The sequence below is a fragment of the Podarcis filfolensis genome (genome assembly GCF_964270895.1).
Source record: "Podarcis filfolensis genome assembly, chromosome: 14".
Taxonomy (NCBI): Eukaryota; Metazoa; Chordata; class Lepidosauria; order Squamata; family Lacertidae; genus Podarcis; species Podarcis filfolensis.
Genome location: NC_139616.1, coordinates 36,945,575 through 36,961,804, shown reverse-complemented (window position 1 = coordinate 36,961,804; position 16,230 = coordinate 36,945,575). Strand labels below are relative to the sequence as shown.

At 44.2% G+C, this 16,230-nt stretch overlaps 2 protein-coding genes across 3 annotated transcripts in view; one reads left to right on the top strand and one right to left on the bottom strand.

Moving 5' to 3' along the window:
• The window catches only part of SPSB3 (splA/ryanodine receptor domain and SOCS box containing 3), an 18,121-nt gene extending 14,521 nt beyond the window's left edge, over window positions 1-3,600 (bottom strand). Inside the window, exon 1 of the mRNA XM_083585319.1 lies at window positions 3,248-3,600. Within this exon, the coding sequence (XP_083441445.1) occupies window positions 3,248-3,371 (124 nt within the window). The 5' untranslated portion in view covers window positions 3,372-3,600. The remainder of the gene's footprint in view (window positions 1-3,247) is intronic.
• Window positions 1-16,230, top strand: part of NUBP2 (NUBP iron-sulfur cluster assembly factor 2, cytosolic) — a 16,938-nt gene extending 708 nt beyond the window's left edge. For both annotated transcript variants that reach the window (XM_083585401.1, XM_083585402.1), the window contains exons 2-7: window positions 4,458-4,576; window positions 8,845-9,043; window positions 10,221-10,375; window positions 12,379-12,489; window positions 14,587-14,656; window positions 15,529-16,230. In XM_083585401.1, coding sequence (XP_083441527.1) covers window positions 4,458-4,576; window positions 8,845-9,043; window positions 10,221-10,375; window positions 12,379-12,489; window positions 14,587-14,656; window positions 15,529-15,674 — 800 coding nt within the window. In that variant the 3' untranslated portion in view covers window positions 15,675-16,230. The remainder of the gene's footprint in view (window positions 1-4,457; window positions 4,577-8,844; window positions 9,044-10,220; window positions 10,376-12,378; window positions 12,490-14,586; window positions 14,657-15,528) is intronic.

The following is a 16,230-nucleotide window of genomic DNA, read 5'->3' as shown; positions in this document are numbered from 1 at the left end:
AGTTGCAAAGGCAGTACAACTTAGCTTGGTTACAAAGTGGTGCAAGTTCCTAAATTATTGATATAGGAGTGGCTTGTGATCCATGTGGCCTGAGCAACCAGCTCACATGCTGAGCTTCTCAGGTAGACTGTGTACAACAAGAGGCTTTATTAACTCTTTTCCCAAGGTGGGCAGAAGTGATGTAACTAAGCCTGGCAGGACAGCTTACTCTACCACTGATCAAAGTTGCCACTGTGCAGTTTCCGCATTTCAGAGCCACTTAGAAAATGAAGAGTTAAGGTTCATATTCAACTTCCTGTTGGTCTGGTGTGTGAGAAACCGTTGGCCCTCCAGATGTTGCTGAACTTCCATCTCACATCAGCCCTCACCAAAATGACTGATGGTTAGGGATGATGGGGGTCCAAAGGTTCCCCAACCTGACATATACTTTTGTTCTTCACATGTGCTAAAATTAATCTTAACAATTTTCAATGCTTTAAATTGTAAGTCCTTAATTCAGTAAGTGCATGCTATTGAAATGTCATGTCTTAAAACATTTAAATCCCAAGGTTTCCGCAACTGGTGGTGCGTGTTTTGCGCATGCGTGCTGCGCTATACAGTGGTACCTCGGGTTAAGTATTTAATTCATTGCGGAGGTCTGTACTTAACCTGAAACTGTTCTTAACCTGAAGCACCACTTTAGCTAATGGGGCCTCCTGCTGCTGTCGCGCCGCCGGAGCCCAATTTCTGTTCTCATCCTGAAGCAAAGTTCTTAACCTGAAGCACTATTTCTGGGTTAGCAGAGTCTGTAACCTGAAGCATATGTAATCTGAAGCGTATGTAACCCAAAGTACCACGGTATAGCGCTTCTGCGAATGCATGCGCAGCGAAACCTGGAAAAACACTTCTGGATTTGCTGTGTGCGTATCCCGAAGGATGCGTAACCGGAGGTGAACGCAAGTAGTGGTACCACTGTAATTTAAAGTAGGTTCTTGCATAGGGACAGGGGGGAGGAGAGACCAGTGTCCATTTGTGCACAGCGGAGGAAGGTGTGCTCTTCAGAAGTGTGGGGGGCAGGGCAGACCCCCCCCCCAATATTTTATTCAAGTTAGCACCTATCAATGCAAGATTTGAATGTTGGCAGAAGGACTTGCCTTTGGCGTGCAGTGTTCTGCAGAAGCTTAGGCCTTGCATTGTACACTGTGGAGGGACAAATGGGGATCTGCCCTGCCAAACTCTGTCTGCTGTCAAACAGCCCACAGTTCCCCTGCCTTCTTACATGTAACCTGCCCAGGTGGACAGCACTGTAGAACTCAGCAGGGAGGAGGATGGGGACCAAAGAGGAATTAGTTGACCCTGCCTGTCATTGACTCTGTCTCCATCTATGATTCTATTATTCTATTAAATGCAGGGCACAGTATTCCAAATCAGTTCAGTTTAGGACATTGTGGTATATAATATGGGAAATGGACATTAGATAACAAATAGGTTGAGAGATGGGGGGGGGGGAGAGGATAAATCAATAAAACCCAACTTAATTAAAACCCAACAAATAACATACTATGAAAATTATCATTATATCAGTTTACACTTTTGGGTTTTATAACTATTAGTCATAGTTAGATAAAGCATATAGAAATAAAATTTAAATAATCAAGCTTTCCCAGTAGCCTTTTTACATTTGCTATATAAAATTTGGCTTGTGCTTTCGAAAGGGGGGTATTAACACACTAGCCATTTGATAATATTTTTTTAATCATATGGTTAAGTGTAACAGTGACCGACAGTACAATTCTATGCATATTTATTCAGATGTTTTATGGTGTTCGTTCAGGCTTGCTTCCAGGAAAGTGTACATAAGACTTGCAGACTAAGAGTCTCAGGAATGAATGAGGAAGTTCCTGTTTCCATCCCTATTTGCCATGAACTCTCTAGGTTGCCTTAGGCAAGCTACTCTCTCATTGTCTTTGCATCTGCAATAAGGGGATAATACTTTCCTAAGTTCCAAGACTGAAGGATTATTGAAATTGTGTATATATTATATATCACTCTTATCATCATTACATAAAGTTAAGAGAACTAAAGTGTAAAAAAAAGACTTATTTTTGTGTGGAACGACTCACTTTTACAGTTATATTATCCTAATTGATTGGAGTGTTAAGTCTCTGACTTGGGAGATTCATGTTCAGCTATAAACATTACTGGATAAATCTTGATCACTCAATGTCTTTCTGCCTAACCTACTTCACAGAGCTGTTGTGAGGGGAGAAGTCTATTATAGGTAATAGATATGACAAGACAACTATGTTTGAGGCGGAAGCACAGGCCAAAGAGGTGATTAATAGCTGGAGTTTTGTAACTGAGAGATTAAGAATTTCAGGTCAGGAAATAGGCTAAACAAATTTATAGAGTTAATCAATACATTATTTGACAAAAGATAGGAAGGTGATATTAGTATCTGAGTAGTTCAAGAACGGACCTATAATTATCTTGTCCTTTTAATTACCTACTCATAATTATCTTGTCCTTTTAATTACCTATGTATTATTTATTGGTGCATTGTACGTATATTTATTGACATCTTTATATTACTAATATAAGAAACCATAAGAATAAGCCTTAGATTGTGGGTTGTAGCCAACCAAGTTCTACTCAAAAGTAGAATGGACCTACGTTGGTCATGGCCATTCATTTCAGTGGGTCTACTCTTGAGGTGGACTAGCATTGGATACAACCCTATTTATTATATTTATAAAAGTATTTCTGTACAACCATATCATAAGATAGCAAGGCAGTGTACACTGTTAAAACATTTAAAGAAATAAAAACACTGTGTGTGCTATTTTTATACCATGATGATTTATAATGTTCATTGTATTATATACAAATAACAATACACGTTGTGTAATATATTGTGTGTGTGTGTTTAAAGATATAGGGATCATGTTTCCCACCATAGCTTCTTAAAGGAAAGTTGGGATAAAAATTAGATAGAGGGATGCCATCTTAATTTTGTAGCTTGGGGGGCCCCTTTGCGCAAACTGATCTTTGCTACTCAATCACTACCAAAGCCATGTTCCCTCTCTCTTGTCTGTTCATCAATAAGATAACTAAATGTCACCCAGAACACTCTCTCTGTTGATGACAGCTGACAAGCAAGCTTCTAATATTCAACATGACCTCATGCCTTTCTCAATAAATATTAATACTTTAATATTAATAGCCATTTTAGCAGTAGGAAAGGGGGGAAAGATGACCCCATTGTTACCTTTCGTGGACTTCCTAATGACATCTGCCAAGGTCATGGTTGGCTCCATCTCCAGGGAATCTTGTTGCTTCGATTGATTTTGATTCTCCACAGGGTGCCAAGAATTCTCTTCCTCGGTATCCATCTTTTAATATCCTTTTAAATGTCCAAAATCCTCTGCTGAGGAGATAAGTATCTTCTGCTTCTGAAACGGTTGGGGAACTTAAGCCTTATTAAGATGTTCCCTCAGCCTGGCTGTGTGAAGGTGCAGGAAATTCCTGGGTGACTCAAGTTGTCCATCGTTATTCACCTTTTTGCCTCACGAGTCTATGATTACTTAATGGCTGTGTTTACATTTTACAATGGGAGACATCCTGGATGGCTTTCTTACTACAGGAGCCAGTGACTGAGGTGTCCTGGAATTCTAATCGCTATGGAATTTGGCTTCCAACTGTCATAAGCCAAAATGCCACAACTAGCTAGTGCAAGTGGAGGTCTGAATTGAGAGAATTGCTAATATAAATGGGGGGGAAATGTGTTGGGTGCTTTGATGAATTTGCAATTCATAACAGATTTTGGCTTCAAATATTTTGGGAACCAGGGATGCGGGTGGTGCTGTGGGTTAAACCACAGAGCCTAGGACTTGCCGATCAGAAGGTCGGCGGTTCGAATCCCCGCAACAGGGTGAGCTTGTTTATTGTTCTTTCTTTTGACCTACTTTTGTTGTTTTTAAATATTATTGTTATTCTTGTTGTTATTGTTGTTATTTATACCCCGCCCATCTAGCTATCCACACTTTATTTTTAAAGCAACCTGCAGCGTTCATTTCTAAGCATTTTATAGAGAAACCATGTTGGTTTTAATGTATCAGGGTATGGGTTGGTTGTTTGCTTGGCTGTACAGTAAGTCGCTTTGGGTTGCCTTGGGAAAGGCTAAGCAACTAACAAATTTAACAGATTGTAAATAAATGACCACAGAGCTCACTCTGTCCTCAATCGGCTGTATTGCATATTTCTCCCACCTTAGGGTTTTCCCCTATTTTAAAAAAATGTATGATACTTTTGCAAACTTGGGTTCCCCCACACCCTCATCCCTCACCTGCCAAATACCTTCCTTTTGTGCCTGATGGATGCCATTTTGTGCACATAAGCAACTTCACTTGCAACCAGAACATTGGAAATCAGACAGAACGATAACTGTTTCCTCACCCTGGTCCTCTTGTCCCTTACAGATGGAGGTAACCTGGCTGGGGTCCAGCACATTGTCGTGGTGCTGTCGGGGAAAGGGGGCGTAGGGAAGAGCACCATCTCAACAGAGCTGGCTTTGGCTCTGCATCACACTGGGAAAAAGGTATATACCATGTGGTATAGTGGTTAGAGCACTGGATTGTTGTTATTCATTTAATTTCTGTTCGCTTTATAGTTTTAAGCGGGGGAGGGACCTTAAAGCGGTTTACAACCTATATTAAAACATCAAATAAAACAATCCAGAATCAAACATCAATGAAGAAAGTCAAGTATACATTCAGAGCAACATAGTTAACAGGAAACTAAAATATGATCTTAAAGATTTCAAAATAAAACTTTACAAAGGAGGTCAGCTACAAGAATGCCTATTTAAAGCGGCAAAGTGAACAACGGCAAAGTTTTATTAAACGTTTCAAAAGAAAACGAGAGGAAGTCAAATATAGAATGCACATTTAAAACAGCATAATCAAAAAGAGAATAAACTATTATCATAAGCATAGAACATGCCTGTTGCTGCCAGTGGTGGTTCATGGAGGCTCAGTGACTTGGGTCTGCACTAAGAAACAGCCATAATGGTCTCTGACTTCTTCAGCAGCCTCGGCTTTTGCAGCTGGAATCAGTCAAGGCCCTGCCCTCTCAGGCCAAGGTGGGAATAGGCCTGCAGGACGGAGCAGGTCTTCCAGGACTCAAAGCAAAGATTGAATGTGAACCCAGAGTACCCAGATCCCTGCTCAGCAGTGATTGCAGCGGTCCTGGCCCATATGCCGTCTCCCAGTCTAATGTACCTCCATTCCACACGTTTTTTCTTGGGGATAAGCTTTCATGTATACTACCCTGAACTCTTTGAAGAGGGTTAGGGAACAGGGTCCAGTGTACAGGGCAGATCCCGAGCACCCCCTACAAGTCACTACGACAGATGAGCAGGGCTTCCCACTCACCAGTTGCCTAATGTCACCATGATGTCAGGTGACCAAACTTCAAAGTGAAACAGGTGTGATCCTGCTGGTCCGAGTGATGTGGGTTTTCTGAAAAATGGGGGGGGGGGATTCAGAGTGCTAAGGCAGCTGAACTTTGATCAGCAAACAAATCTAGGCAAGTATGCCTTAATTTAATATTATGTACTCATCTCTTGGTTTTTTTCCATACTCAGAAGTATTTGAAACAATATTTGGGGACAGGCGGAATCAATAACAGTACATTAATGTGATCTAAACGTTGTAGTCTAACAAAGCTGGAGCTTTACACGCAAATTGGTTTTAGTTTTGGGTTTTAGGGGTTTTTTCTTGAATAACTAGAAATATCTAAGAACATGACCAGTCGGCAGTATATGTCTGTGTACATTGTTTACATCTCAAGAAGCGAAAACCAAGGCCCTCAAAACTGTAACGTTAATTTGAGCTTGTTCCCACCCCCCAGGCTAAGAAATTAAATTAGCTGTATTTGCTGGGTGCGGGGAGTTAATTACACCATTGAAATGACTCAGTGTTACTGGTATTTTATCCACTCTTTATGTTGTATGTTTGAAGGGAAGTGGGAGAGCCCATGGAGTATGGGGTCAGGGAGTTGGAAGACAGAACAGAATTAGAGTTGGTAAATGGAAACTTAGGTTGGAGGAAGAGAGACAAAGGGGATTAACTGTGTAGGTTTAGGGTTTCATGTGCTCCCTTTCATGAGGTCCCCATTATGTGAGGGGTATGGGCCAGGCTGTGCTCTTTGACCCTCCCCTTCTATTGAGTTCCCAATGGCCCACCTCTTCATTCTTCCAGGTGTTTAGGCAATGGGGGGAGTGGGCTTCAGGGGGAGTCTGCTGTACCCCTGTCAGCTCCCTGGGTGGGCCGTTGGGAACTGGATGAAGTCAGAGGCCCCAGCGAGCACGTCCTTCCATGTGCGACAGGAAATGAGTGGACAGGGCTACGTTCTCATTCATTCCATACTTTGGGTCTCCACGCACTGGCTTTCATGGGTCCTCAAATAAACACTGGGCGCAGCAACAAGAATCTGCCGACAGTATACAAATCAATCTGGCTAACCTGATCCAAAACAAAACACACACATACCCCACTCACACACAAAAGCAAATCTCACTAAAGCCAACCAAAGACAACCAACCACACCCTAGGTCACCCCCAACGTCTCTCACCACCAAGGAAATACAAATAGTAAGAGAACCCACACAAGTGACACTGACACAAAACCCCACATATACACTAAGTAGAAGAGTTGCCACCCAACCCCACTCACCATTTCCCCCTCTCCCCCTCTTTTCTTCCTAACCTAACACTGTATGTAACACTACTGTATCACAACAAATGAAACTGATCTGTAGAAAATGCAGCTTGAAAAAAAAGAGACAATGCACGTATTTTTGTAAACTAAGAAACCTTTAATAAAAATATGTTTTTTTAAAAAAAAAACCACTGGGCAATTTCACTGGGTAAATTGTTGCTGAAATCCACACTTAGAAGGTTTTGAACACCAACTCCGATACCAACACCTACACAGTGCTGTTAGCACGGTAAGACAGCGACACTGTTTAACATTAATTTTTACACACACACCCAAAGGAGGTAAGCATTTAAATTTACTGTATGGGCCTGGGTGCTCCATAGGGAGAGTCACCTGGAGGGGGAAAAGTTAATTATATCCCTGAAACTGTCTACAAAACCTTACAGGTTTGTATCCATTCATTATGTTACTAATGAATGTTTACGAAACTGTGCTTTTTAGATATGGAAGTGGAAAAATCTAGCAGTGGGATAAAATTCCATGATGGAAAATTTCCGCCTCCATCACGTTGCCTCTCCCCTCCCTGTCTGACTTGCTCCCTCCCCAGAGGCCCATGTGGCTTGACATGGCCTGCTTGGAAATGAATTTGCCCAGGACTATCTGGGGAGATAGGAGGCTAAGGAGAGAGTCCATGGTGAGGACAGGTAAGGCCTCCATGTGGAACTGTATCCCAGTGAAACATCAGAGATTCAGTCCATGGGTAGTCCCAGGTTCAGGTCCCCATGGTCTCATTTGGGAAAGAGCTCAGAAGAGATGGAGCTGAACCCTTGAGAAAAAGGTTGCAACGTTTGGGGAGGCATGGTAAGATGTGGCATAATAGTTGCAGGTTTGATCCCTGTATGGGACAGCTGCATTGCAGGGGATTGGACTAGATGATCCACAGGGTCCCTTCTAACTCTACAACTCTATGACACTATGAAGTGTATGAAATCATGCATCACATAGAAAAGTGAATAGGGAAACATTTTTCTCCCTCATGACACTAGAACTAGATGTTCCCCTTCCCCAGCCTATAGTGCGCTGCCTATTCATGGATGCCTAGAAGCATAGCTGTCAACTTTTCCCTTTTTTTTTGCAAGGAATCCTATTCGGAATAAGGGAATTTCCCTTAAAAAAGGGGGAAAGTTGACAGCTATGCCTAGAAGGAGGAGGCTCAACGGGAATGGGAGGTGGGGGGGGGGGTTTGGCGGTCGGCTAACTAATGAGCTGCTTCCAGCAAGCGCCATTTCCTGATTTTGTAGGTAGGTACATAGGGACGCGGGTGGCGCTGTGGGTTAAACCACAGAGCCTAGGACTTGCCGATCAGAAGGTCAGCGGTTTGAATCCCCGCGATGGGGTGAGCTCCCGTTGCTCGGTCCCTGCTCCTGCCAACCTAGCAGTTCGAAAGCATGTCAAAGTGCAAGTAGATAAATAGGTACCGCTCCGGCGGGAAGGTAAACGGCGTTTCCATGCACTGCTCTGGTTCACCAGAAGTGGCTTAGTCATGCTGGTCACATGACCCGGAAGCTGTATGCCGGCTCCCTTGGCCAATAAAGTGAGATGAGCGCCGCAACCCCAGAGTCAGTCATGACTGGACCTAATGGTCAGGGGTCCCTTTACCTTTACATATGGCTGTACTGATCTGATCTGCACGTTCTGAAGGCCAGGGCAGGTAAACACACACACACACCAGCCTGGGAATCTAATCCAGCCTCCCCTCCCCACCCAAAAAGCAAAAATTTTAGTCCTCCAAGACCACACCAATTTTATCAGGGAGCAAGGGTAGGAGGATTAAAGTAGGTAAGAGTTGTGAGGTAGGCAGAACAGTTTTCATCCCAGGCCAACACCCTGATGTGGAGGCAAATCACCCCCTTCCTGGTCATCAGTGCTGCTACGCTAAAGGACTTGATTGCCTACCATTGCAGAATGTTACAGTGATAGAATTCAACTTTATCCCCTCCTGCAGCTTTCACCTACCTTTCCTCGGCCTGCTGTGCCATGTCCAGAGAAAGGTTTTATACGCTGGGCTTGCAAGTTGCTTTTGGGGGGGTTAGTTTTTGGGGTTTTTTACTGAACAGGGCCTCCCCATTTGTCTTCCAAATGCAGGTCGGGATCCTGGACGTAGACCTCTGTGGCCCCAGCATCCCGCGCATGCTCAATGTGCAGGACCGAGATGTGCACCAGTGCGACGGTGGCTGGGTACCGGTCTTTGTTGGCCAAGACAAAAGCATTGCCGTCATGTCCATTGGCTTCCTTCTGGAAAAGCCAGACGATGCCGTAATATGGAGAGGACCAAAGAAAAATGGTATGGAAGATACAAATGTTTACTTACCTGCGTGCCCCTGTTAGTGATATTTGGCCTAAGCTAGTCGGTCTTGGGGACAACCACCTTTTGAACTCAGTTGCCTGGAGGTTTATTGTCCCCCCTCCTGCCCCCCAGGCAGCAAAGCAAGTGACCTATTTGCAAATGGGTAGCACACGTCCCTGTTTCCAAGTGTGCCAGCTACAATGAGTAAGAATCTGCTCCAGGCAACAGTGCTCCAAGTTAGCTCTTCACACTCTGAACATGCACTGGGAGGCACAGTTCTGCCATGTTGTTTTTCCTTCATGACCTCTTGTTCTGTGCATCCAGCCGGCAGCTCCCAGCTCCTGCGGGAGGACAGAGGACTAGCACAGGGTCTACATGGGTGGCAAGTGACTTGGGTGACTCTAAATGAGTGTCACCACCGTCCTTCTGAATCCCTTCGAAATCCCTGCTTGGGGCCATGTGCTCAGAAAATACATGCTATTTAGTCCTCGCCTTTCTGCATGGCACCCCAGGGGCAGCTCGCAACCATAATCAAGAAGCGGCGACAAACAAAATAAGAGCAGGAAAAAACAGTCAATTAGAAACAGCAACATCACAGCTGCCAATTTAAAACAAGTATCAACAAAGGAAACTTGATTAAATTGCAGGTCAGTTTTTAAAAAGTTAGTTCTCCGTTGCAAGGGAGTTCCAGAGTTTGAACACAGCCATTAAGAGGCCTTCTCTCGAGTCTCCTCCTGTCCTGTGCAAACGAGCCTTTGATATCGGTGGGACATAAATAAGCACATCTTTGGAAGATCTTTAGATTTGGACAGGTTTGTATGGACGGGGTCTGCAGATAGCAATGTCACCGGAAGACGTGAGCAGACGACATGGAGGGTTGTGCTGCTTTCCTGTGACCTAAGGCAGACAGGTCTTTGGCCACACCCCCATTGCCTCCGCCCATTTCCTGTCTTCATCCAGGACAGGGGTATGTGGGGGACCTGCTTCTGTCACCACAGGGTTATTGTGTGAATTGTGTCTGTGTGGGTCCTCCAACACTAAGTTCTACTTGGAGCAGATCCATTGAAATGAATGGACATGACTAACTCAGGTTCATTCATTTCAGTGGGGGCTGCTCAGTAGAACTTAGTTGGATGCAGTCCAATATATTTTCCCATTCTATATTTCTTTATAGCTTTGATCAAGCAGTTTGTCTCTGATGTCACCTGGGGAGAACTTGACTTCTTGATTGTGGATACACCCCCTGGCACATCCGATGAGCATATCTCCACCGTAGAATCCCTTCGGCCTTATAAGCCTCTTGGGGCAATTCTTGTTACAACACCGCAGGTACAGATGACTTTTCTCTTTTTCTTGTCTTGTAATTTCTTGGGTTTTCCTGCAATTTTTAATTAAAAAAACCCTATTACGCACCTGTACAAAAGTGACAAATAATAGGAACAAAGCAACTATAACAAAGCAACTAAATGGCCTCGGCCCAGTATACCTAAAGGAGCGTCTCCACCCCCATCGTTCTGCCCGGACACTGAGGTCCAGCGCCGAGGGCCTTCTGGCGGTTCCCTCATTGCGAGAAGCAAAGCTACAGGGAACCAGGCAGAGGGCCTTCTCGGTAGTGGCGCCCGCCCTGTGGAATGCCCTCCCACCAGATGTCAAAGAGAACAACAACTATCAGACTTTTAGAAGACATCTGAAGGCAGCCCTATTTAGGGAAGCTTTTAATGTTTGATGTATTAGAGGATTTTAATATTTTTTGGAAGCCGCCCAGAGTGGCTATAATATATAATAATAACTATAATAATAATAGCTACACACACACACGTGCACACGCAGCTAATTACACACCTACAAATCTTTAAACTGGAAATGTCTATAATCAAAACTTAAGGGGCATCTAAATAAATTTTATAAAATATATGTGTACCTTTTGGAAACCTCTAGATTGAAAATGCCAACTTGCACTATAATTTGTGTGAATTCATCATAAAGTATAAATGCGGGTTTGGTGTCAATAAACTGACTTTGTATGTAATATGAGCCAAACCATGCCTTAGTGCAAAGAAACCAATGTGTGAGTTCCTGGAGTGAGTTCCTCACTCTGTCCTGCTGCTGCCCTGCTCCTTGGAGCCAAAAGCTGAACAATGACTTGACCCCATATAGCAGGACAGCAGCAGGACCAGGAGATGAGGCAGGAATGGTTGCTCTGTGCCTGTGATCTTCACTCTGGGAACCCACACAATTGGCTGTTTGCACTAAACCATGGTTTGCCATAGCATTTATTGCAAACTGGATATTTGTGTCTCTAAAATTCACTAAATGACTCCCTTTCCCCCTAAATTTATCTCCTTTTTTAACCATTGTCCTTAGTTCTCATAAAATACGTTTTGGTTCAACATCTTAGCTATCTATTTTCTCATGTTACATACTTCTAGGTAGTTTCCAACATAAGTCACTTGGGGTGATTCTGATTATAGCATCAGAGTTACTGCTTTTTTGGGTTCTGGGCTATTCTCTCCAAAGTTGCCCTTCAGCATTCTGCTGGGGACATCAAATCACCAAGACTTTCAGATGAACACAAACTAGCATCCTGGCACTGCAGGATACAGGAAATTTTATTTGAGGATCCTGAAAATATTGGCTTTAATCATTTTATATAGGGGGGGGCGGAATCAATGTGCTCTAGATGTTATTTCTCAAAGGCAATTTCTGTAGCCGTGTATGGACACCAGGGGGTGCTCTTATAGTCAAAAGAGATGTTTTTGAATAAAGTTTCTCCCCTGTGCTACAGTTGGCTTGTACAATACAGTACTCAGCATCTGTTGCATAGATTAGTTATAAACTACCTGTCCATCATGACAACACAGCTATTAGTTTTTTAAAACATAGGGTTTGACAACCACATCCATTGTAGCACAGTAGTACAGCATTTGCTCTGCGTGCAGAAGGTTCCAGATCTAGTCCATGGCATCTGCAGGTAGAACCGGAAGAGACACTTTCCTGAAACCCTGGAGAGTTGCTGCCAGTCAGAGCGGACAATACTGTGCTAGATGGACCTGTGGGCATGAGGCAGATTCCTATGTCCAAACCAACCATGCATCCAACTCAACTTTCAGCTTCCAAGGAAATTGCTGCTAAATGCTCGCTGGTGCATCTGACAGCTTTGGATCAAAGAACCAATGCAGCTCTACAGTTTTGAGATTTGCTTTGAAAATAACACATTTGTGGCCGCTGAAAAGGTTGCTCACTTTGCCAGACCTGTTTGCCTATTGCTCAGCTTTGTTTCCTGCTGCTGCCCTATTACCACCATATTACTCAAGATTGTCTTCTTTCTTCAGGCTGTTTCTGTGGGGGACGTGAGGCGAGAGCTGACCTTCTGCAAGAAGACAGGCTTACGGGTCCTTGGGATCGTGGAGAACATGAGCGGCTTCGTCTGCCCGCATTGTATGGTAAGAGGCTGGGTTAAGCTCAGCGTGCACAAATTTATTAAGATTGGTGTTTCGAACCAAAGCAATGTTTCAAGATGAAGCTGGAAAGCTAAGAGTTTTGGAATGACGCAGTTAAAAATGCCGTCGCCATTTTGGGAGGCATTGTTGGAGCTCTTGGGTCTGGGAGGAGAAAGAGAGAAATAGAGTTGTTTACATATCGTGGATCAACTTCTCGGTGGGACTTAAGAGCGACAAATGCCAAATTTATGATGGAAAGAGTGATGTTATCTACGAAGGAGATATATGGAAACCATCTGGACTTAGTGGAGGAACGGGAAATCCACACAGGATTATTATTTTGCTTATCGGTTTAAGGAGACTAACAGAAGAGATCGTAAAGGAAAAATAGAAATTATATGAACAAGATATGATGTGGAAACACCAAGATAGGACTGGATAGAATTATGAATTTTGTCTGGACTGATTGGGACTGATTTGGACATTAACGCAGTAATAAGAAGATGATCTGAATCCCCCTTTGGATCTTGAAGTATGGGTTCCCCCAACAAAATTTAAAAATTTGGCTTTGTAATTTGGAATTTATGTGATGTGATTTAATTTGATGTGATTGGCCAGTTAATAAAAATTATTTTTAAAAAAAATTATTAAGGTTGGTGGCCATTGGAGTGACTTTTTAAAAACCTGATCGCAGGTGCAAGTTTAGGGCTGTGTCCTCTGATGGAGCTTCTCCAAGCATTTCTGCTTTCCCAAGGGGAATAATTGCTAATGGCCAAACCTTATGGCATGATATTTGTGAGAGATAGAGCTGACATTTCATGTGTCTTTTTCTTTTTGGGAAGGAAATACCAGGTGCAGGGTGGAAAACCAGTCAAGACTCCCGATACTGTGATCCTAAAGGAAATTCCTCCTGCATTTTTGCCCAAGAGGGAAGCTTCTGTTGCTCAGATAGCATCCTTTAGACATTCCTGGTATCAAGAGAAGCTTTGAGTGTGGGGATCTTCATCAGGAGCACAGCATTAAGAGGAAGGGAGCATTAGAGAGGGAAAAATGCTTGGCACCACAGTGGAGAACATTCTTCCCTCCTCTTTCCCTTCCTTTTGACCAGAAGGCGGGAAATGTCTTGGGTTAGGCTGCCCCAATAAGAAAGGGGTACCCAGTAAAGGGAGAGTGAGTTGAGGGCATTCACATATACCTGATAGCTCGACAGCTGTAGTCCATGCATTAGTAACCTTGAGACTGGATTACTGCAATGCGCTCATGTGGGGCTGCCCTTGGGCTTCGTTGAGAAGTTGCCGCGTGGTGCTGAATGTAGTGGCCAGAACTCTCATGGGGACAGCTGACAGACAACATTGCTAAAACATCAGCACTGGCTGCCCATCTGCTACCAAGCCAGGTTCAAGGTCCTTATGTTAATTTACAAAGCCCTGAGCAACTTAGGTCCAGGGTACCTTAGGGACTGGCTTTTTGCCCAGCTTGACACTGAGAGCATCTGCAGAAGCATCCTTGGTTGTCCCCTGAGGTGGCGACGCTCATTTGGCATCAACACAAAACAGCCTTTCATGTTATCGGTCCAATCCTATGGGATACTCTGTCCATAAAGATTCACTAGGTGCTCTCTGTTTCTGCCTTCTGTTTAAATGCCTCTTTCCTATGCTGGCAGGCAAATTAAGAAAAAAATATTTCCATAATAGTTAATTGATTGTCTCTGATTTTAAAGTTTCACATTTTTATTTTAAATAGAGATTATTGTAGATATTATATAGATTACAATAGATATTATTGTAAACTGCTTTGCTGTTTTTATGATATAGTGGTATATAAATACGTACAGTCATACCTCGTGTTGCATTAGGTTCATGTTGCTTCTTTTCAGCTTGCGGATGCGGCAAACCCAGAAGTGTATACTTCCGGGTTTCACCTCATGTGCAGAAGCGCCACTCTAGTTGCAGACTTTTCAGGGTGTGAATGGCACCCCAGAACGGATTGTGTCTGCAACTAGAGGTATCACTGTATTTATATGAATTGATTTATTTACACCCCGCCTTTCCTCCAGAATTTTATTCCCACTTTTCCTCTAAGCTTCCTCTTCTGTTCTAGGAATGTACCAATGTCTTTTCCAAAGGAGGTGGACAGGAGCTGGCCAAGCATGCCGAGGTCCCATTCCTAGGTGAGTTTATCCGGAGTACCCTCAAGGAGAGCATTAAAAGTTGTGACGATTGTTTTCTTGTGACTTTGATATCCACATAACACTTTAAATACGGTTAAGAAATATCCTGGCCATAAGGCTGTGTCAGTCTGGATCTTGACAGGGGGCATCACGGGACAGATCCAAAGCAAAGGAGGACAGAGTTGCAATAGATGGAGTCAGCTAGAGGAGCCACCTAGAGGAACCGCTCTGGGAAAACTGAGTTGATGATTGAATACTCAAATTCCGCTTCTCCTGTAACCACGTTGAGCTCAAAGCAGGTCACAATGATGTCAATAACATTAAAATTAGCAAACATTACAGTGATTATAATCATCTCAACAACTCCATAAGGCAAAAAAAAACCCCACACCACCCCAAAACAAATTAATCAAACAATTAATTTCAATTCAGTACGAACTCACAGTGTCAGAAATGGCTGCTGAGCCCTGTGCCAGATGACTCGCGTCCTCTGCAAAGGGGCTTCCTCTCCCGCTGTAGCAGCAGTTTTAGTCTCAACTTTCACCCTCTAGAAAAGAAATTGATCTCTTAGCTGGATACAACCCCAGGAGCAGCTGGGACAGGGAAGCTGTGACCCATTTGTCGTTGGACTCCCATCAGCCCAAGCCAGCATGGAGCTTGGTCAGGGATCATGGGAGGTGTAACCCCACAGCCTTTGAAGGGCCCACAAGCTCCCCATCCCTGTACTTAGAGCTTCATTGCTGGTCAGTATACAGCTGTTGTCAGGTAGGATGGGAGATGGGAGAGCCTGCCCGTCTTTCCTGTTTTCACCTTCTCTCCCTCTTCCCTCTTAAACCTCTCCTGCCTTCTTTCAACCCCACCTTCTTGCACAGGCTGCGTGCCCCTGGACCCCCAGCTCAGCCAGAGCTTGGAACAAGGCAGAGACTTCCTCCAGGAATTTCCCAAGAGCCTGGCGTTCCCTGCGCTCGCCGACATCGCCCGGCAGATCTTGGCTGGGGCGTCCGCTTGCAGCTCCTGAAACGGAAGCACAGGCTGCAATCGATGGGCATCCAGCATCTTCCTCGCCGCACCAAGAGAAGCGAGAGAAGCTGGCCAGGAAATAGGGCGGCTTTTGAGAAGGCTCAACAGAGCGGGGGAAGGCTTTTTGGAAAGCGACGGACTCAAGAGGGGCAGGATCTGGGCAGAACACAGCGCCTTGTCTGCAACAGCGTTTGCCTTCCGTATGAGTGACTGCAGTGTCTGCTTTGGAGTGGTCCACCCATTGGTGGGTTTGTTTTTAGCCCTTTGTTCAGTTTTTCGAAGGCTAGGATCTCGACCAGATGGTGTTTCTGCTCCCTTCCTCAGGCAGGACAAATGAGAAGTTTACACACACCCAAAGAGCAGAGAAGTACCAGCAGGACGCTGGCACTCTAGCGCTCCCTGCCTTCCACCTTGTGAACTCAGTTCAGCATGTGCTGTGCGATGCAGCAGTCCTCGCAAAAGCCTCCGCCAGCAGTTCCTTGACTGCTCTGCAGAATTCAATTGTGAGTCGGTCATCTTGAGCAACCCACATCCAATAAATCATATTTGCTGCA